At 39.3% G+C, this 23525-nt stretch overlaps 1 protein-coding gene across 1 annotated transcript; it reads left to right on the forward strand.

The window, feature by feature from the left end:
* Positions 1–20269: 20269 nt before the first annotated feature.
* On the forward strand, positions 20270–23525 carry LOC121644978 (CUB domain-containing protein 2-like). The gene is made up of 5 exons (XM_041993250.1): positions 20270–20336; positions 20585–20917; positions 21518–21859; positions 22867–23220; positions 23494–23525. Exons 1-5 carry the CDS (start codon positions 20270–20272, stop codon positions 23523–23525), a joined length of 1128 nt encoding a protein of 375 aa, XP_041849184.1.

Genomic DNA, 23525 nt, shown 5'->3' on the forward strand with positions numbered 1-23525 from the left:
GATAGTTTTCGGAATCAAACCGTTGAAAAATAAAAAGAAGATTTTCATGATGCTCTTTAATTTTTTAGATGTTAATTTAAACATTAAGAAACACAACCCTGAGATCTTTTATCAGATGTTAATATCCTACTATTCATTTTGATTCACAAAGTCTTGAAATTTAATGTTTTTTTTTGTTTGTTTTTTTCTGTAACTGATGTGTTTTGGTTAATGTTAGGTTTGGTATCTTTGGTATCTATACATTTCACTTGTGCCTCCATCAGACCAAAATCTACAAATGACTGCCCCCCGCTACCTGTATTCAAGTGCCTGGTTGCTTTATTAGATATTAAGGACAATAAACAGCTCCAAACTTGATTAACTTAGTTGATGTGAAGTCCCTGAATACACTCACTGAAAAGTAAATATGACACGGTTTCTCCACATTATTTTAAAACTAATATGGTGCTAACACATAACTAGATTAGCACTGCTACATAACATAAAGCTAACACATGTAGTTCCTTCACAATAGAAATCTATTGGGAAAATATTTTGACAGCTTGTGTCCTTGGTAACAACTCTATATATTTTCTTTTACATTTATTTTCATCTTGTTATGTTCATATATATCATATTATTTTCCATGGGCCCTGTCCCACTGTGCCCACTCAGTAATCTGTGCTTTGCTTCGCAATGATTACAGTTCATAAAATCAGTGGACTCATGATATCAGCAGCTTCATATGTGGTTGGTGTTTACAACAAACAGTTTATGCTTTAATTATAACATTCACCTTCATTTTCTCCCCTATTTTTTTTTTTTTTTTTTTTTTTTGCTGAGGGGGGGTGCTTTAATCTAGCTGTTTGTTTTAAATCCCATCAAATCCTCTGCCTGTCTGAGTGTTGGCCCTTAGAGGCTTATTTTTCAACTCTGTCAATATGTTCCAAGATATTACAAAATTATTGTATTAATTAAAAGGTTGAAGCAGCAAAATGCCCATGAGGCAACAAACTAATTTTACTTTTTTTTTTTTTTTTTTTTTTTTTTTTTTTTTTTTTTTTTAAACTTGTCTTGTCCAGCATCGTTGCAAACAGAATGATTGTCTGGCTGCTGTCTGGTGCTGGGCAATTTTACTCTATCAAGCAGGGATTTATACTACATGTATAAAGTCCCTCTTGATGACATGAAAAACTTTATTAAATCAGACTCTTAATGCTGGACTCGACCGGAGGGGACAGAGAGAGAGAGAGATAGAAAAGAAAGTAGAGAGAAGAGGGAGGGGAGAGAGAGGGACAGAAAGGGTGTGGGGAGTGCGGGTGGGGACTTAAAACATTATACAGAAAACCATGTAATCCATACTACTTGCAACATATATAGCTAAGATCATCCTGGCCAGTAGGTCATTACACAACTAGTTGATAATAGTAACAATAATAATAATCACAATAATAGTAATAATAATAATAGTAGTAGTAATAATAATAAGAGTAATAATAATAATAAGAACAGAAATAATAAAAAAAAAAGAAAAAAAAATATGATAATAGATATAAGTGAAACTGCTGTATTCAAGAACACGCGCAGAGAAACCTGTGTGGATATGCTGGAGAACTCGGCCACATGGCGACGCAAAGACTGTGTGGAGACGTTCAGGAAGGAGTGACCATGCAGAGTGATCATGCAGATGCCACCTCACTTGAACAGAGGCCAGAGTCAGGCCAGCGGTCCCGAGACCCAGGCCACCAGCCCCCCCGTAGGCTACAGATCCCGACCGGTCCACAGAGACGACCACTCGCCCGCCCAGGAAGGCAGCAGCAGGAGACCCCAGCAGGAGCCGCCCCGCGGACACAGGGCACCGGCCCCGGCAGGCCGAGGCCAGCAGTCCCCGACCCCCCCGGGCACCGGCCGCCCGGGACAGACGGGGCAGAGGGCCCGGGCCCAGGAGCGCAGGGACACCCCCCACCCCCCACAGGCCAAGGGCCAGCACGCCACCCGGGGGGACCCGGCCCGCCCAGACGGCCACCGCCAGAGGCCAGCCCCACACCCCAGCGCCCAGCCGCACACCCCGAGAACCAGTCCTGCCCCCCCCCCCCAGACCAACACACACAAACACACACACTCTCCTTCCACTCCTCCATTCATCCTCCCACACATACACCATCCAACCCTTACATACTCTGTCCTCCCACACACACACACCATCCTTCCACCATCCATCCTTCCACACACACACCATCCTTCCACCATCCATCCTCCCACACACTCACCATCCTTCCACCATACACTCTCCCACACCTACCCCATCCTCCCACACACACATCATCCCTCCACCACTCATCCTCCCACACATACACCATCCTCCACCTTCACACCTCCCACACACACACACACACACCATCCTTCCACTACCCATCCTCCCACACATACATCATTCTCCTACACATACACCGTCCTCCCTCTCCTACACCAAACATCCACCTTCACGTACCCCATCCTCCCACACACACACACACCACCCCTCCATCACCCACTCTCCCAAACATACACCACTCCCCCACACACACACCATCCTCCCTCCCATACACCATCCATCCTCCTGCACACACACCATTCTTCCACCATCCATCCTCCCACACACTCCCCCTCCCTGCACCATACATTCTCCCACACATACCCCATCCTCCCCCACATACATCATCCCTCCACCATTCATCCTCCCACACCCACACCACCCCCCCTCCCACACACCACACATCCACCGCCACACACCCCACCCTCCCACACACACACACCATCCCTCCACCACCCATCCCCCCACACACACACCACTCTTCCCCCCCCCCCCCCCCCCCCCCACATACACACACACACACAAACAAACACCATCCCCCCACCACCATCCTCCCGCCACCCCACGCCGCGGGGGGACAGCCCCAGCCAGGAGGCGAGGAGACACGAGCCAGGCCCCCACCCCCCCCACCCCGCCCCAGTCCCCCACTCCCCACCCCCAAAACAGCACCTTCCCCCCAGGGCCAGCAGCCAAACCCCCCGGGACAGCCCGCCCACGCCCCGGGCCAACGCGACAGGCCACCCGGCCCGCCCCGCCCCCGGGCCATCCATGGAGACAGGGGCGCTTGAAGACCCCATCGCCCCTCCCTCCCCCACTAGTGAGGGAATATATTATGTGCTGTTTGCAATTAAAAAAAGAGGGTTAAAATTGGGGGGCAGTAACTGCATTGAGGAGGGGGTGGGGCCACCTGAGCAGTCCCACCCACCTGACCTCGCATGTTCCACCCCCCAAAACGTGTTTGTATGTTGCAAATGTTATTTGTGCTCAGTGACTAAGTGGAATTAAAAGCTGGGAGGCATGCTGCCGCTCGGCGAAGCAACGGGGCCACTATGATGACCCCCCCTGCCCCGCCCAGCGCAACAAGCACACCCCCCACGGCCCTACCTGTGTATGTAGTGAAGAGTGGGGAGGGGAGGGGTCAGGAGATGTAGGTCCAGAGGGGGGTAAGCCTCCCCCCTGGAAGACGACCCGCCAGTGGCTTAGGGCGCCCCCGTCCCCCGCCGGCCCCGAAGGGCGTCACAGGCCCAGAGCAGGCACCCCAACCCAGGCAAACTAATTTTACTTTAAACAGAAAAGGAAAATGCATCTTCTGCTTTTTCTGTTGGTATTCAGACACCCTCCAGACCATCCATGGGAACAGAAATAGCACATTCGAGTCAAGATAAATTGCAAACATGCTGAATCTTTCACAACCTTGCTCTGAAAATAATGGCGAGCTTTGAAGAAATGAGAAACGGCTGATGTGTTGGAAAAAGCTCGAGCAGGGCTGCAGTGCAACTGTGAGCAGAACTAAATGGTCTCCCCTGAGCAGCACAACAGCAATCACCTCCTCCTCTTGTTCTTCCCACTGTCATACTTCACGGCCACTGTGGAAAATGTGCTGTGGGAGGAAATGGATGTCTTTTCATCATTTTCTCTTTGCTAATTGATACAGAATCTGTGGGTTAAAAGGTCCATTTGGTCAGACTAGGCTTTTAACTGCAGTTAATGCATAGAGATTTTTGCATGAGAATGTTAGTAACTCAGTGTGGTCTGCGACTCAAAAAGGAGGTTAGCTTGTTTCAGTCGGTCAGTCAGTCTTTTTTTTCATTTTAAGGCTTTATTTCCCAATATTTTGCCAGCAAAGGACAACAAAAACTAATAAGAAAAATATCTGATGTTCACCTTGTCAGTAATGTCAATTATGTATCAAGCTGTTTATCTAAATCTTTTCTTAATATACATAATAGTGGATAATATTGCAACAGTTCAGTTTAGCCAGATGCAATGTAAAGTAACCAGTGTAGCCCCCCTCTCAAACAAACAAGAAAGAAAAAAACTAAAAGATTATTTTCTATCATGTAAACAAACACCAAAATGGCTAAATGAAATATGATGTCATGCATAAAAGATTATATGTGCATTATTCACAGCAACTAATGGTTTACTCCAGGGGTCTGATGTTTGTCAAGAACACATAACAAATCTAGCAGATTTTTTATGAATACTTTATGAGAGCTGAGCTGTGTCAATTATTCATGAGTACTGGAATGACATCTTGACATTAAAACCTGGACAGTTTGTGAAGTTCTGTTTGTTAAAGAAGTTAAATCAAAGATGTACAACAAAATATCAGTAGATCAAAACAAAATAGATTTCTTGTAACTCAGAGAGAATATCTACACTTTGATAAAAATGAAAACATTTTCAAGACTTCAAATTTGACTGGATCATCAACAACAATTAGATCTAACTGCATTATATCTTCCTGCGAAAGAAAAACAAAAAGGTTTGTGCAGCATTCCTTCAACTGGACAGTGGACATCACCACACTACAAGAAAACTTTGGGAACAGCTCAAGCAACAACAGAAGAGATTCATCAACAGTAAAAAAAAAAAAACAAAGAAAAAAAAAAACGTAGGTCAAAGTGGAGATGGAGCATGGTGTTACATCTTCGTCTTTCCAACTGCTGGACAGCGTGATGGGCCATCAACCAGCAAACCAGGTAAAGGACACAGAATTCAGCCACCCCAGCAGCCCCAACTGAAGAAGAAAAGGACCGCGTTCCACCTCCCACCCCTGGATGGTCTTCCACAAATGGAGATTGTGTACACACAGAACATAAGATCTCAGACTGTCAGCGCAAATGGTCATCTTCCGCAATTACTTCCACAGTAAACTCCTCCCACTTTGGTTCTGGTTAAACTTGTTTTAACATGAACTGCATTGCCAGAAAACACCAAAGTTCTCAGACTCCAGAAAGGAGCCAGAGCTGGAGCCAGAACCAGAACCAGAACAATGTGTCACATGAATGTAATCACATGAATAAACAATGTTATTATAACTGAAACTCTGAGTTATATAAATGTTCAGGTTCCCCACAGTCAGAATAAATGTGGAAGTTAGTTGTAAACATTCCTCTTTTTTTAGAGATGATAAATTTCTTTTTTATATTGTGAATTTGGGGACTTTAGGGAACATAGAGATCTATGGGGTTAGACTAACATTTGGCTATTTAAGGAGCTGCAGTTTTTATATTTCATTCTTCTTTCATTGAGGTTGCAGCTGCAGCTTAGCCAGAGCAAATCTGGGAAGAGATGAGCAACATTTGCTACTCCTTAGTTTGATGGAAGTAACATACTTCAAGACAAAAGATCCCACAAATCCACAGACACCACTGGACACACGTAGAAGGTCCCTGAGGTTTCTGATGGATCATAGCTATGTTGTAAGCAAGAAGAGGACATGAGGTGGTTTATGAAGTAAAGACCTAATATGTGCTTAGTTCCTGAGCCTTATAGTATGTTATGCCTTTGCATACTGCTGCACTGTGTTGCTCCTCTGTCCTTGATTTTCTTTTAATATTATTCATCTTCCTTATTTTTATTTTTTGATGTGGGTTGATGTGTTTTATAAAGCTATACAATGAGCTGCAGATTACCATGTAATAGTTATCAACTGTTGTTGCCTTGTTATCTAAGTGGTCTCTACTGAAAGGCTGAGATTATTGTGCTGTCTGCAAGTAAATAAAAATCGCTGTTTTCAAAGAAATCATTTACCTCTACTATTGGTTTAATGGGTTGCAAGATGGTGTTCGCCACACAAAGAATGTGTTGTCAGTCCTTGTCTCACACAAGTAAACTGCTGAGCTCCTATTTTCCAGTTCGTTTATGCTACTCTCCTCTGCAACCAAACTTCAGCCTAGATGGATATGTTTCTTATTACATCTACATCACCTATAAATTTGTGTCAATATATGTTATATTGATAGTTCTGCTGTGTTGCTGCATGTAGCTATGAGATAATAACTCAATAACACTCAGGAGAGTTGTTCTCAGCAAAACATTTGCATATGATAGCTTGTTAGATGTCAAAGCAGCAGTTTACAGTATGATTAGGGGATGTTACAGTTGGGAAAAATTCCTGTGATAGCAATTTCATTGTCTTTCTGAAAGATTGTAAGTTAAAAAGCAGAATTCCCTCATTTACATTTTGAAGACGTTAACCAGAAATGCATGAGTGTGTGTTTTTGATTGGCTAGCTCCATGAGCATAGGTATGCAGGTGCAAAGGCACAGTGACCAAATAAGTCAGGAGTTCCTTTAGCTTAATGTGAAATAAATATCTTCTAAAAATAGACATACAACAGAGAAACTATACAGTAAAAGAGAGACACTGAATAATCAAAATAACAAATAAAATAAGCATGAAGAAATACAAAAATTGCAGTAAGAATGGCCACAAAGAGATGAAAACAAAAGCAGTAAAACACACAAAAAAGCCTCAAAATGATCTAAAACACATGCAAATGACACACAAAATGATCATGAAGATAACAATAATAATAACAATATTAACCATATGAGTGCAAATAACAGAACTGAAACTCAAAACAACCTAAATTAGATACAAAATACATAAGAAGGGACACAAACTAATCCAAAATGTGAAAAGTGGCATGTAAAACACAGCACCAGTCAGAAAAGAAAATGCAAAGGATCACAAAGAGAAACAAAATCATCTATAAACAATGAAATGAGGGGGAAAAATAGGCAAATATTGCGACATGAAATGACGCACAATAAGACAAAGCTTCAGCAGCGGACATGCAAAACAACCAAACTCCTTTTCTCATGGTTGGTGTTGGCGTCAGTAAAACGATCTGTGGACCTTCCACACATGCTGTTTCATAGTCCATGCCTGACCAACAGGGAGCTGGCAGATGATGAGCCTAGTTAAAGCCTTTTTTTCTTTTTCATTTTGCCGCCTTTTAATCTTCTGTAGGAGCCCTCTGTATGTGTCAGCGCAATGTCAAATTAAAATAAATTCTGTTTGCTGCTAAATGCTAACACAATACCCTGTTGCTACATATCAAAGGGCTGATGGCTTTAGAGAGGTTGCTGCCATTCTTTGAGCGTTCCTATTTGTCCACTGAACCGTGTCCCCAGAGGAGAGTTGTGTTGTAAATCAGCCTTAAATGTCTTGCACACAGCCCATGCACAAAATTCTCTCTCTATTGTCTAGGCTTCATGTGGGAACTCAATGCAGTATCACAACTACAATACCTTTTAAATGTCCAAAGATCTAGTATAGTATGAGCTGTCTTAAACAAGACAACATGTATATTTCCAAATGTCCAAAATCTGCAGCTTTCAATTGACAAAGCATGCAAAGTATTTCTCTAATTTCAACATGGATTAGATCAGCTTTGCAAGTTGTACAAATTATTTTGAGGGGTGCAATTTCAGATATACCATCAATAGTGGCAAGTGAAGGATCTGTTTATTGCCTCTGTTACACTGATATATGTCACAGCAAACACATCAGCGCATTAAAAAATAAAGCTGTGTAAATCATTTCCAACAATCTAGACGGTTGTACTGTTTAGGGGTAAATGTGACAGCCTTTTAATGATTTATTCAGATCATGTTTCTGCACAGTAAATACTCCGGATAGTATGAATTCATCAGGGAGAGAAGAGCATCCTGGCACATGAAGAGAGAACAATCATGGCCCTTAGCAAGAGCACTAGATGAAGCTGTTTTGATACTCTTTATTCACTAAACATTAAAAATCATAATGTACAAGTTCCTCTTGCTATGATCCTACATGAATGTTCAGACAAGCAATAAAAAGAGTAGAATTATGAAGCCGATGAGAAAGAATTCAGTGACACAAAGAGGTTATGTACTTGATGGCAAATATGACAGCATTGACTGGGTCATTTATAAATGTTGAGTTGAATTGTCAGCTTAATACATTAAGGCAGAAAGAATAGCATAATGTGATTCATCGAATGCTCAAAACCATGTACAAGCCACAAAATCCTCTTGCAGGTAAAGTGATTGACTGTTGTCTGTGTGGAGCAAGTGAGGAAATACAGAATTTATAAAGCCTTCACAGTTTTTATTGGTTCATATTTTATTCCCCAAACAAACCTGCATTTGGTGTTGACTTGAAATATCTAGGAAACACAAAGGCGATTTTTCTTGCTCTGCCTTATTGACTTGCTACAGAAAACAATCACCAGTTTGCTCTAAGTTAAGCAGTATTTATTCCTCAAGTGAGCAAACAAACTTTCTGACCACTTCTAAAAATGTTGTGGTTTGTGGCTATGAAAGTAACCAAGAAAATCTGACTCACACATCTGGGCCGTCCACAGCTGAACTGCAGAGGATCACAGCAACTGGTCTCATTGAGGCTAGTTCAAGCCGAAGCAAGGTTAAAGAATTTTATTTACTGCTAGAAAAAGAAAAAAGATGTGTACAAGTCCGCACATTTCCTATCTCTTTTGAAACAGTATTTTTAAAATCAGCAACAAGCTTGCATGCGGTGGTTGGAGAGGTCACACTGGAGTAAGGTACCTGATATTCATTCTGGTGGTCCAACTTTGAGTCCAGAGTGAGGTAGTTGTTGTGGTTTAATTTGGTTATTATTTTATTTGCCATGGACACAGTAGCTCCTGTAGTGTCTTAAATCAATCATGTCTACTAAAGAAACAAACTTTGGCCAAACTGCTAGTAGGGTTACTGAAATAACTGAAATAACAGTGTGACTGAAATAACAGAGCAAGACTTCAGGAGTTGTGGGAGTAGATTGTATCATCCATCATCCCATCGTACACTCAAAGCTTACCACAGATACGAAAATATAAATACTATATATGACAGTGCTGATGACTAAGATAACATTGTCAGTAACAAAGCATGTGATGCAAAGGCATACAACAAATGCAGACTGTAGTGTGCCGCAAAAACTCTGAAGACTTGCAAATATGCTCAAAAATGCTGAAAGACAGCACAGACTTTAACAGGAGCTGGACATGTAAAAGTTATGGACCAGATGGGAGCACACTTGTTTTTTACTTTGTGAGTTTCAAAGTTATTGAAACTTTAGTGGTGAGGGGAAATGAGCCAAAAGTAAGAAAGAGGAATTTAACATCTCTTTAGCTCTATTCCATGCGTATTACCTCGTCCCTAGAAATGCTTTTATATTTGTCTGTGCTATCTGCAGTGTTGCTAAACTTGTAATTCTCTGTCATTTTGCCACATACATGTTAAGTTGGGTCATCTATCTGAATGCATTTTTCTTCATTCAGCAGAGTACTGATGTTTGTTTTCTGACCCTGCTAAAATGATTCCTTTAAGCCCTCATTTGTATTGCTAACTGACAACAACAGAGGAAATGGTGTTTCCCTAATTACATTGAAATAGCGATATTGTTATCGATGTTGATAGGTTCTCTAAACACAACCAAGTCTTAACAACAGAGCAGTCACACTGACAGTTTGTTATTTTACAAGAGTTTTGAAACGTTGAAGGGTGCCAGCAAATGTGTTAGAAAACAGTTTGGTTAATCTAAAGAGCATCCACAGACAGCATACTCTGGCATTTATTTTTGAGATTTGTTGACAGTATCCTAATGCAGTCCCATGTAATTGCCCTGGTAATGTTTGTTTTGTTTCCATAAAGTGAAAATTGTAATTTGAATCCTGCAGAGGTGGCATGAACAATAGAATAGAAACTTAAATGCACAAAACAGCAAACTTAAGGTCATATAATGCAGAGTTTTTAATAAATAGAATGAAAATTAGTCTCTTAGACAATTTTAATCCTTGTCCCTGCTGCTGACCCTTCTGGCCTTGGTGGCTTTTTGGACAGGAATGTGCTCATTGCTTCCTGACAGATGGCCAAGTGTAACAGTCATTTCCTGACTTGGGCGAGGGGAGGTTGTATGTACACACAGGAAACATGCAGAATGCCCCATGATGTACCTTTCATACAATACCAATGCCACATTCATTTGAAAATAACTACAAGACTTGCACAGTAGCACAATATTAAAACTAAACTGACAAAGCAAAGTACTATAAAGATCATGCTGTTAGTGTTGCATCAGCCTATATTGCAGTAATCTGACCAATGAAGGTGGTAAAAAGGGAAAACTTAAAATTTTGAACTGTCACTATTTGATAATAAGATGTGACTCAGCATGTAAACAGTAATCAACAGCAGAACAAAAATCTGTCTGAAATACAAATGCAAAAAAACTCTTGAGAAATAATCCACCTTGCATGAATAAACAGCTGGAGACAATCAACCCCTTATTGAGAACCAATGAAAACATTCCCTGAAGTCATTTTTAAAAAATGATCCCCACCAGTATATTAATAGTTCTGGGGACAACAGCAGTGATAGAGACATAAGGTTAACAGCTACCAGCCCAGTTAGACTCCTGAGATGCAGAATGACCAATTATTGCATTTAATAGGGTCTAATTAAGTAGTATTACTCCGAAATATTGCCTGTAATGTTTTCAGTGTAATGCAGTTATAGAGAGATGTCGCTTGTTTTCCCATTTTATTACTCTCATGTTGTCCACGTATGTGAATCTCAGAGCTGTGGGTGGACTGCCTGTGCCTCTCATACTGAAGCACATTATCAGTACTTGCATGCAGACTGATGGGAGTGTGTTTGTGTATTTTTGTGTGTGCATGAGGTTGTTTATGCTGTGTTCCCTCATCTATCAGTAGGCTGCCCTTCTCTGATGACCACTGAAGCTCCATTAGTAGCCACAGTCCTGATTGATGTTGCACGGTACTGTGTTGGAAGGTTAGGAGTGCTGTTGTGAACCAACAACATGCTTATTACAGCAACAGTTCGCCACAGGAAAAAAAGGAAATTGCAATGCTGATGTCCTGAGGCTTAGATTTGAATCAGCAGTGAGCTCAGAAAATGCAAAAAAACTTCAGGTTTTGGAGATTTCGAAAATGTGTCACAGCGCTGGCTGAGTGTTTTTGAAAACAAGGCTGTCAAAATAACAGGGTAATTTATGAGTAAATGTAAATAACTATTAGTCATTTGTTGCAGAGTTGTTCAGGATTTTGGATGGCAGCTGCAAAAGCTCCCCTGATTAAGGTTATTTAGAGCTGATAAGTGGTTACACCTAAGACTCATGCAGGTTCAAATATCACAAACCTGCTAACTGAGATGTTATAAAAGTGGATGAAATCATCTTTATACCAAATAAAATTAAAACCACTTATCTGAATGACACAGCTTTAACAGAATGAAATAGATGTGTCAGACATCATAGATGAAATAGTAAATGCTCCCTGATGAAAAACATTTCCCTGTGATATTTCTCTACGTCTTTTCTCAACCTTTTCTATCTCTTTTTTCTGTCTATGCTTTCAAAATTGCCTGTCCTGAGAATAAAAGCCTTAGCTATGTTGCTACGTTTTAATGTGGCCTTTGAATTCATGTCTGCATTCATTAGCAAAAGGGAATGGCACCACGAGCACCAGGGCCAGCTGCCAAGACATCTATGCCGCGAGACAATGAGGGAGATTGCTGGCTCTGTAGCCTGCTGATGAGTACACAGTCTCTTTGATTTTGCATTTGAAACAGAGATGTAAAGCTTGTAGCCCATGGCCTGTCACAGTCAAGCTGAACAGAATCACTCAAGTTTGATTTTATTTGTGGCAGCTTTACTTTTGCTCCTTCTTCTTGACATTATTAAGGTCATAATGAGTCAGAAATTGAATTTAATATAATTTTCACTTAGTCTTCTCCGAGTGTCTGAGGAAGTTTCGTTAAGGATTATATGCCTGAAGTGGATGTTGTTAATGCTGATTAAGATGATGTTTGAGATTATTTATCTGTACAGAGATGGAGGCAAAATTAAAGAAAGGGGATGACATGCAGGAAAGGCTGAGTCAGATTCAGTCTGACATCCTTAACTAGCTGAGCTTCCCACACACAAACAATTCAGTTTTACTGTTGAATTCATGCTGTTTTGGCAGATAGCTTACTTTTTTCCCACCTTATTTTCTTGCCATTGCCTTTCGCACAATGACACAAGACAAAATGTATGATTACTTTGCTGCACACTGAAAGAACCATTTTGGTATTCCAGTGCTGCACATTATTACACCCATTTCCTCACATTAACCTTTCTCAAGCTCTTTTCTTACTGTTGTGCTCATGTGTGCCCAGACTATGATTAATATGCCTTTGGTCTCGTGTGATAAAATCTTGCCAATCTCCCTCCCTGCCTGCCAAGAACTGGAGCCACCTTATTATTTCAGAAAGGTTGTGTGGTCACTGAGCTTAGATTATTCCATTCCTTGCTCTGTATCGTATGCTCAACATGTCCCTTCCTCATTCAAATGTGTTTTGTCTCCAGGAATGGAATATGGAAATGTGTTTTAGCCTACGTGTGGGGGATGTTTCACTATATCGTGTAACCATTTCATCAACTTCCCACGAGGGAAACTTGTGTCAGATTCCTTGGTGTGCCAGTGTTTTCTCAGATGGTCTTTTATGGCTACATTGCAGATTATGACAAATGGAGGAATTGGAGCAAACTCTACACATATTGTAGACTTGAGTGAACATAAGTGCCACGAGTCTCATTTAATTTTCAATTTTACCTCACAGAGCTGACTAAAAGAGTCTTTCTTGGATTGCCAAGACAGATCATATTTCTTCTGTTTTAGCCACTAGCTCCCTGTTAAATTTAGAAGACAATGTAAAATTATTTTTAGTACATACAACACCCTAATAGTCAGGTCTCATATGACACTAAAGAGCTTATTGTTCCAAATCAGCCCACAATAACCCTTCATTCTCAAACTACTAGCCTGCTTGTGGTTCCCAGAACTCCCAAAACTAAAACAGCTTGGGTTTGATATATCAACACATTTAAAGACATATTTTAAAGGATAACTCTTTGAAAAAGCTTTATTTTATTTTATATAAACATTTCTCAGCCACATTATTTATCATCTTTTAAGGTTTGTTTGTGCCCAGATAATTTTAATGTGCTTCCTTTGTTTATTTCTAACGCTTCTGTTTTTATTTTTCCTATTTTTAACTTTTTGGATTTTAATATTATTTCAATTAAATTGATTTTATGAATGGTTTTAATCTTTCCCTTTTCTTTTTTTTCGAAGCATTTTGTGTTACACCTGTATTTGAAAGTAGCTAGATAAAGTCGAGTTACTGCACTCACCTCCAGAGCGACTGCCTTGTAGGTTTTAGATGTCCCCTGCTTGCACTTACCTGGCCAAAATTAATGACTAATAAATAGCCTTGTGGAGAACCTTAGAACAAAGTGTTTTGGAGATCTGTTTCATTTAAGGACAGTGTGTTGAATAAGGTAAATAACTAAAACCTGCAGGGCACTGGCTTCGGGGACCAGAGGTGAAAAACCCTGATTTACAGCATTAAGCTGCTATTATTCTCTTATAAATTGTCCAAAAATCCAAATAAACCATGCTCCAGTTGGTCTCTAAAGGTTTTCTGTTTTTGTATCATTTTGTTTGTTTTTCTTTACCCTGTTAATGCTGCTCTACATATTTTTTTATGGTTTGTTCTGCCAACAGTCTCTCATTCAACTGTTTTCAACTTTTTGTAAATATGATTTTTTATTTATTTACTTATTTATTTGGCAGGAATATAAAGCTTGCAATTTTGGGAGATTTTTGTGCATGAAATAAGCTTCAGGAAAGCTTATATCCCAACAAAAAATGAACTTGTGTCATTTCAGATGCTACAAATATGCTTCACTGGCATGATTTGTACTCATATCCAACCCAGCTGCAAACCAAGAAGAGTCATGAAAACTTAACCTATTGATTCTATTCACAGAAACAACTTTCAGTGTTTTTATGCAAGAATTGTTGCATGTGGAGGTCAACGGGGTTATCATTAGTAGGCTGAAAAAGCTGAGGGATGGAGTTATACACAATTGTCAAGGAAAACAAACAAACTCAAGTCAAAGTTATTTTAAGCCAACTTTACTTTTCAGAATGGGATGCGTCCCGCTCAGTACGAACGTATACCGTACCTACCCCTGTCCTGTTGTTTTTACCTCTGCCAAAGCGGAAGTTATGTTTTCAGCGGCACACACTTGTCTGTCTGTCTGTTAGGAACATAACTCACAAAATATTGGACTATCAATACCCCCTAGTACTGCTAGATGGGGTCATTTTGACACCATCCAATGCAGCATAAAAATGATATAGGTGGCGCTTAAAGAGGTCAATTTTTTCCCCCTTCGAATCTTTTTTATCATTCAGAAGCAGACAAAGCTTCAATAAATAAATAATTAATTGATTAGCATGTGGGATTACTTTGCTTGTATTTCAAATAGAAACTGTATCATAATACTTACGAGCTTACAGTTATCAGCTAAATTATAGCTAAATAAAATCATTTTTAATGTGTTTAGATTTTTATCAATTATTTGAGGGGAAAAAAAATCATCTTCCTTATGTTAAGGAAACAGAACGCTGATATTGATATACTGTATCGCACATCAACAGTTCAACAATGAACACACGCTGGATCATTGCAGCATTGATGAAGCTCCGGTAGAGGACCCTTGCATTCAGTGTAGCAATGCCCAAAAGATTGTTAAACACCACAACAGGCCATCTTCTAATTGTATCTCGAGATTAATACTGCTTCAGCATCTTGTTACGGATGTCTAAACTTGGGCCTATTGTAGAGAAGCTGATCATTTCTCCCACATCTGAGTCTTCCTCATTCATTTGTTTGGAGCATAACCAAAGCTTTTTCTGCACTCACTCTTCTGCTTCTGTTTATGTTTTGTTATTTTTTTATGCGGCATTACTTTGTCTGTCTGTCTGTTAGCAACATAAATCAAAAAGTTATGGATGGATTTTCATAAAATTCAGGAATAAAGGAATAAGGAACTAGTGTTAACATTTTGAGGGTGATCCAGATCACAGCCTGGATCCAGGAATCTTTTAAGGATTATTTCCTATTGGGCAATAGGGATGATGTTGCCATTACAGCTTCTCAGTCATCAGATAATGCAGAGAATTGTTGGCAAAAAAAACAAAAAACAAGTACCCACACCCAAAACACCCAAAATTTCATCTGGTTTCATGTTTTCCACATGTTCCTTTTTTTTTCCATTTTTGCTTTTGTTACCTCTGATTTAACCTTTTGGATTTAATTTTCTTTGATGAATTTTTTGGCAGTCATTCTCTTGGACTCCCCAGTTGCCTTTAGTTGGAATTTTGTTACAGCTCATAATCTGCAATTCTTCACTAAGTCTGATGATTAAAGCCTTTTGCTTCTGCACCTGCTTGTCTGCCTGGCTTTGTATGCATTTCAGTCCTCATCTTGCAAACCCACACAATATCTGCATTTACATCTTTAACCTAATTTAATTTTAAAAAAGCTTGATAAATAGCATTGCTCTCCACTGTTGCCTCCAAGTTTTTAAGAATTCATACATCTTCTTGTGGTTTTCAAAACAACTAAGTTCACAAGTCCTAATCACAAGCACTGCAGTTCCATTTGAAGGCAGCATGTATGCAGCCAGCTGTGACAAAGATGTGTGCAACTACAAAGTGCTATGCCAGAGAGAGATGTTACAACAACAATTTCAGAACTACAAAGCTAAAATAAGTTGTGGTAGAACAACCATGAAGCCATCAGATCAAACTTAATTGGCCACTTAAAACACCAGTGCCTGGCCATACATGTCTGATTTGAAGAAGATACCCACGCCTAAGCAAATGTAAAGCTAGACAGAACTTAAATGTTTCAGTAGATAAAGTTGGGTATACTGAAGTTTACTTTCAGATGAATTTTATTTGTATAAAAATGTTCTGTTCAGGAACTCTGAGCAGTATTTGAGATTTGGTTTACTTGGAGTGAGACTGTTACCGTCTACAGTTTTGGACAGTTAAAGTACCTATTAAAAGTTTGGACACAGCTACTCAATTAAAATGAATTGTATATGTGTCTAAACCTTTGTCCCATACTGCTCCAAAAACAGCATTTTCTTACACAGTTGAATTTGCATTAAAAGAGAAGTTATAAAAGTGTCAATCAAAGTTAGACAGAAAGAACAAAATGGTGTATGTGTAACTGACTCATGGTGACTTGAACTGAATTCAAATGAGAATATCTGAATAAGTTAAATGAGGAATATACAGTATTCCTCATCCCACCAATTTATTTCACTGATGCAGTCACACGTGTCTTTTAGATTCCACTTGATCAGATACAAAGTCAGGCAGATGCTGAATGAAATTCTGATACATTTCATTCAAACTGAAAACTGAAATACCTGTCTGTAGCTCGAAAAAATTGGTAAAAAATGCCCCAAGAAGTCAGATTTCCTTGTTGGTAACTCATGTAATGTTTATCAATCCAAACTTAAATATTCTATTGCATGTCATTCCTCCATATGGGCAAATGGGCAAGTGAATTTTGCATATTTACTGAGTATATGTGAAGTATTTCACATTATTCATTTCATGCAGGTATTCTCAGCAGGTATTCCTAGCTTAGAGTTATATATATATATAACCAGCCAAATAACAGATTTGCGTTGCCAGTGATCAGATACCAGATCCTGAATCCTGAGACTATAAACTAAGCACAAAGAAGAAGGCCGAGGACTAGTGAGCATTAGAGCCACTATCCAAGATGAAACATCCAAGTTCCACTTATACGTCGGGAAGATGGCCCCGAGGGATGAAGCACTTAGTGAATGTCTCAAGCATTGGAAACATGGGGAAAAGGAGCAGACGGAACCATCATGGGAGGAAAAACCTCTGCACGAAATGTACCCCCGACAGATAGCTGAAGTGGCAAATATGAACAAGTCCTACCAATGACTAGAGAGGGGTGGACTGAAGACAGCACACAGGCACTAATCATGGCAGCACAGGAGCAAGCCTTGAGTACCGGGACAACCGAGGCCCAGATCTACCACACCAGGCAGAATCCTGGGTGCAGGCTGTGCAAAGAGGCCCCTGAAACCAGCATCCAGGAATACAGAGCGGTGCAAGATACTAGGAATCACCTGACAGCTACACGCAGCTGTGAAGTTAAGTTGCATTTTAAAACATTGTTGTGGACTAATTTTACATGAATAACCCAAATGCTATGATCTCGGAGCAGAAAGAAATTTAACTTTTTAAATGTCCTGATGTAGACAGTTTCATTTAGTGGTCTCTCTAAATATTCTTAAAATTAAAATGACATATTAAGTCATAATACGTCTTAGAAATGACTACAACTACAATATGCACGTTCCTGTGACAGACGTGACGTTATCAGCATAACACCAGAGCAGGAGAAATACTCCACCTATGTTTGCTGAAGAGCTTTCCATCTTCACCTCAGTGGTGAGTGCATACACATGTCAAAAAAAAAAAAAAAAAAAAAAAAAACATGCTATTTATATATATACAAATCTTTTACTTTTTTTCCTTTCTTGAGTATTTTCACTCTGTTGCTGAATTCAAAGTTATAATTCAGGTTCCATGTATACAAAATGCAGCATCATAACAAGCTGAAATATGGCATAATAATATGTCAACTAAACAAATGTGTAAAATCATCTTCATATTCTCTTGAGTGAGTAAAGTAATGTGATATGAAACAAAGTGATTCTTTATTTTTGTTGTTATTTCCAATTAAAGTTGTAAAAATAAACCCCCCAAAAATAAACCAGCAATTGCAAAACAATCATATTTCATCTGATTCAGCTGAGGGAAGACAGCACAGCAGCACTTGCCAATGAAAGTTGAGCTTTTCTCTCCCTCACTTCCTAACTCGAATAACAGATTTCATTACCTTCATAACTATAGAGAGAGGCTGAGCTCATTATGGCCTATAATCCAATCTGTGAGCTCACTGAATTGGCAGTGCAGTGACATAACAGTATTGTCCTTGGTATAGCGAAGGTAAAAATGTTAACAAAAACCCTGAATAGGAGGGGAGAAAAACATGTCTGGCTGTAAGGCAGTATTAGATGTCATAAAGCCAGACAAGGTTGTAGCAGCTGAAAAATGACTCAAATATCCACACAGCCAGTTGTGATGCAAAAGACACAAAGGTTTTAAAGTACACTTAAATAACTTTTGAGAAAAGTTTATACAAAGACATTTTTAACATCGATACATATCTAGGAATACATGATGCATGCCATGCCAACTGAAGGACTGGTTTTCTTGGAAAAGGCATGGAGATATTCTGCCAAGCTGTAGCCGGTGCCAAAGACATGAACTTTTTATTGTTCTGTGACATTTATGCTTCTATATTCCTCTCAGAGCATATTAGTCAGAACAAGCAGTTAAACTATCAGGCATTATGCTGTAGTCTCATAACCAAGCCTAGCATGAGCTGACTGGATGCTGGCAAAATATGCTTTAAATCAGATTACATTTCATTACTAACACTGACACTCCCTTCATCCACCATTTTTCATGTTTGATTAAAAGCTGCCAGATGTGATAGCTGTCAAGTCTTTCCATTCACAGCACCTGCCAAACGGTAACAAATAGCCTTTCACTTTGTCAACTGACTTTTGTTGTTTTTTATCATCCAGAATTTAATTTTAATCCCAACTTTCATGCATTTCTTTTTAAACCCAAATCAATGAACAACACCCAGAGAGACATCCCATGTCAAGCAGTTAGCTAAAATTTCCTTTTATTTTATGTTATTTGAGCATTTATTTGCTAATAGGTGATTAAACTGCTCTAAACACCCAGTATCTTTGTGGAACACATTGCAGCCCTGCCCAGGACCCACATCCTTGAACAATAACAAGCTTCAGGAGAGGACAGAATTAAAATTCAAAGACAAGGCAGTTGATTTTAGTCTCATAAACTGCTATGCAAAAAAGAAAAATAAATAAAGAAATAAAAAAAAGGGGGAAAAAACACTTGACTGATTTTAATCACATTCTTATTTATTTAGCTCAGAGCTTGGCAGAACTGTTTAGACATCTGTGGTGGGTTTCAATGTGTTTTCACAGTGTAACAGCACCATCTAGCAGGTTTGCATAGGTATTAGAGACTCACAAAGTGTAGTCCCTGCAGTCACATCACTGCTTGTATAGCAAACATTCATTTGCAGACTAAACCTTGTACAACATACAGGTAAAGTATCTGTTTGTTACACACTCCATTCAGTCAGGATTGCTGTATACATGCGTCTGCACTATTCAGCTATAAGCCTGACAAAACAGGGGGAGTGAGTCATTAAATATGATCGTCAATTTAGCAAATACAAGAAAAGAGACAAAAAATAGTTTAGGTGCAATATATATATATAATATAATTGTATTGGCTGTGAATTAAAAGTGTAATTATACAATTTACAGTGACAAATTCCTAGGTTACTTTTACATGGAAAAGTTTTCTCCCATTAAAACAAAGTTGCATCTGGAAGTGATAATAAATAATTATTACTCTTTACTTTTCTGATATTGGAAAGTAAATTAAAATGCAAATGCATGCTGAAACAGTCTTTATGGAAAAAAAGCCCAGTTTACAAAATTCTGTTCTTCTTTGTTTCATCACATGTCCTGAGATCTTATTGTTCTCTTGTTAATGACAGATATAATTAGTGATCTCTTCTCTGTCTTCCTGTGTTTTCATCAACACCACTCGCAGATGGTGTTCAGTGTGTGTGTGTGACCAGCATTAAAAATGTATAACATCTTTCCAAACAGTGTCCTGACAAGCCTCTCATGCTCATTGGATATCAGTCATTAAAATTTAGCAAAGAGGGCAAAGCCAGGCCTGTAGGCAAGTATCAGGTTCCTCATTCAGGCTGTGGGTGAATTTTTCAAAGTCCTATGTCCTCAAGGCTGTTCGCTGTGACATCGCTGTTTGTGTGTCTGATGGAACTGCAGGTGAGGTGTGACAACAGCCAAATCCACAATAAAGCAAAAATGTGCCTCAGGGTGGCTATATTGACTCATTTACTACTGCTTGTTGACAAGGCCGATTCTAAAAAAGGTGAGTTTGTCATTTGTTATCTTAATAGAGCTCTGCTCAAATTTCACGAGTGGTTTATTTCTTGGCTACTGTATATTCAGAGAATGTTTGGCTTCAGTTTTTCAATGTCAGCGTGTAATATACATTCATGGGCTGTATTTGCTAAAAATAAAACAGTCAAATAAATCAAGGATGAGCAATAACCTTTACTCCAATTTCTTACTTCTGGGCTAAATAAAACTTTTTTTATTATAAGGTGTAAAATGGAGGAATCCTCTCTGCCCCATCTGGTAATATCTCCAGTCCAAACTTCCCGGGCCTATATCCTTACAACATTGACTGTTCCTGGCTAATAGTGGTGGCAGAGGGCTCCTCCGTCCTCCTCACCTTTCACCACTTTGAGCTGGAATACCACACAAGCTGTGCTTACGACTACATCAAAATATATAATGGCATATCTGAGGATCAGGGGAACCTCCTTGGGACATTTTGTGGTGACATCTCTCCACCTCAGTTCACCTCTTCTTGGAATGTCATGTCTATCATCTTCCATTCAGACCGTTATGTGGCCTACAGAGGCTTCAGCGTTGGCTACAGGAAAGGTAACTTGTTATATTTAATGTTATATGACAGGGAGAGGTTGGCTAACTGTTCTATGAACCTTTTGCTGACTTTGTCTGGCCTTTGGCAGCAAAATAACTCACAGCTTTGAGCTAAAACATTTTGGCTTCAACTTCGCCAAAATATTATGCTGAGAAAAAGACATTTTATTAGCAATGAATGGTAAACATGTTATTGACTGAGCATGTTACCAGGGTTACTTAATGCTTATAGGTAAAATGTTGAGGTCAAAACTATTAATTTCCTCTTTGAGATGTTTTTTTTTTTTTTTACAGATACTTGATTGTATTCAGGTCTGGACTTCAAAATGTTTTTCCCTGGTAACCATTCCTTGACTATGGCAGTAGTATGTTAATCTGAGAAATTCTGGTAACAGCTTCAGAAGACAGGGAACCCAGCAGATATTTAACGAAAGGTTTTTATATTTCTGATTGAAATCTAATCAAACATTCAACACATATTGTTGTAGGACCACCTTTGCTGTCACCAGTTTCCTGGATGCTTCTTAAGCTTTTTTTTTTTAAACCAATAACTGCCCTTCTCCAAAAGGAAACTAAAGGTGTGCTTCATATCCTCTCTAGATATGTGTGGTGGGGTCCTGACCGGACTATCAGGTGTAATATCCAGTCCAGGCTACCCTCAGGAGTATAACAACAATGCCGACTGTTCCTGGACCATTCATGTGTCTAACACGAGTGTCATCACCTTGGTCCTTTTGGACTTTCAGCTGGAAAACAATGAGGGATGCAATTTTGACTTTGTTGCCCTGTTTGATGGCCCGACAATAACGCACCGCCACATCGGCAAATACTGTGGGGCAGATAAACCCCCCAACATAGTCACAACTTCCAATCAACTTCTGGTAGTCTTCAAGTCAGATTTTACCATTGGAGGACGGGGTTTCAAGGCTTACTATTACTCAGGTAAGAATATTAATTTGTGGTTTTTCATACCAAATATCTATTCCCCTATAACTGTTTATGTTTCTATTTCACCTCTGAAAATGCTTTGTTCAGTTATCAATAAGGCTACTTACTGTTCAGATTTATAGGAGACTGTGTTCACCTAAAGTATACTCACTCACAAAATCAAAACCTGGTTTTAAGTCCAAAAACACATTGAGAATTCAGAGCTAAAAACTACCAAAGAAGTAAAGAAATGTTTAAATGAATAAAACATTGGGTTTTAGAAATATAAACAATGGGATCTATAATTTGCCTGATGTTAGAATAAAACTTCTTCATCATGTAATATTGGAGGTCTGAAAAAAGTGAAAGACCAAAATTCCTTAAATAAAAAAGCATTTTAGCTCCACTCCAAAACACTGTCTCTTACAAAAATTGGGCACACACACACACACATAGATACATTAACACAAAGTCCTTGAGCGGTCTAGCAAAAATTCATACCTGAAACCAATCGAAAGTCAGCAGGATAACTTTTAGACAGCAGTTCAAAGCCTCTCTGTGTTGAGAGGTAATATAGCGTGCATATCTATAACTTTAAAGTTCATGGATGAAAGTTATATCTAGCATGTCTAAATTATACACTATTTAAAAGGGAAAAAAAACATGCAATTTTGCCATGTCATGGTCTGGCCCAGTGAGCAGAACAGAAATTTGCTTTAATTTTCCATTTATATTGTAAGCTTATCTACCAGTAGGTAGCTTTATCTTCATACTGACCAACTAAACATGAGTGCAGAATATATTCATGCACGTTTTGCCAAGAAAACAATATAGTTTCCCAAAACTATACCTATGAACTGAGCAAGAGTTCCCATAAACCTAAATTACCAAATATAAACACTAGTTTTTTCTTTGGTAATGCTTGCTTGTTTTAAACAGCATCCTAAAAGAGAGTAATAAAGTGAACAAGCAGCAGAGCTAATATACTCAGTAAAGATGATTTATGGAATTTATTCTAATAGGTGAATGCCAGCAAGCCTTGTCAGCTGTAAGTGGCAACTTTAGCAGTCCACATTTCCCCAACATCTACCCAAACAACATCAACTGCCACTGGAGCATCACCCTAGCAGCTGGATACCGCATCAAACTCTTCTTCACTGTCATGGACTTGGAAGACCGCAACAGTCTATCAGATGAGTGTGACTATGACTCTGTGGCAGTTTACGATGGGAACAGCCAGACAGACACCCTGCTGGGACGCTGGTGTGGGAGGGAGCAGCCTCGGTCTCTCGTCTCAAAGGGAAACAAGCTGCTGGTAGTACTCACCTCAGACAGAAATGAAGCTCACAGAGGGTTCAGCGCTTATTATCTTGGAGGTAAACGTACAGACATCTGATTGATTTTCAGAATGCAGAACTTTATTTGTCTCACACTATTATAACAGGAGCTATTGGACTATTAAACGTAATCATCCTGTTGGGACTGCAGATTTGAGATGCATACACCCTACTGCTTACAGCATTTACAATCTAAATCTCAGCTAAACTTGTTCATGGCATAACTAAATGTACAGCATTCATCCATGCAAACAACTCTCACCCAAGTCATTCTTAACTGCTCCTTAAAAGGTTAAACTTTCTTTTTGCCAGTGGTGCCTGTAAATATTAATTCTAGATTGTGA

This window comes from Melanotaenia boesemani, chromosome 8, assembly GCF_017639745.1.
Source record: "Melanotaenia boesemani isolate fMelBoe1 chromosome 8, fMelBoe1.pri, whole genome shotgun sequence".
NCBI lineage: Eukaryota > Metazoa > Chordata > Actinopteri > Atheriniformes > Melanotaeniidae > Melanotaenia > Melanotaenia boesemani.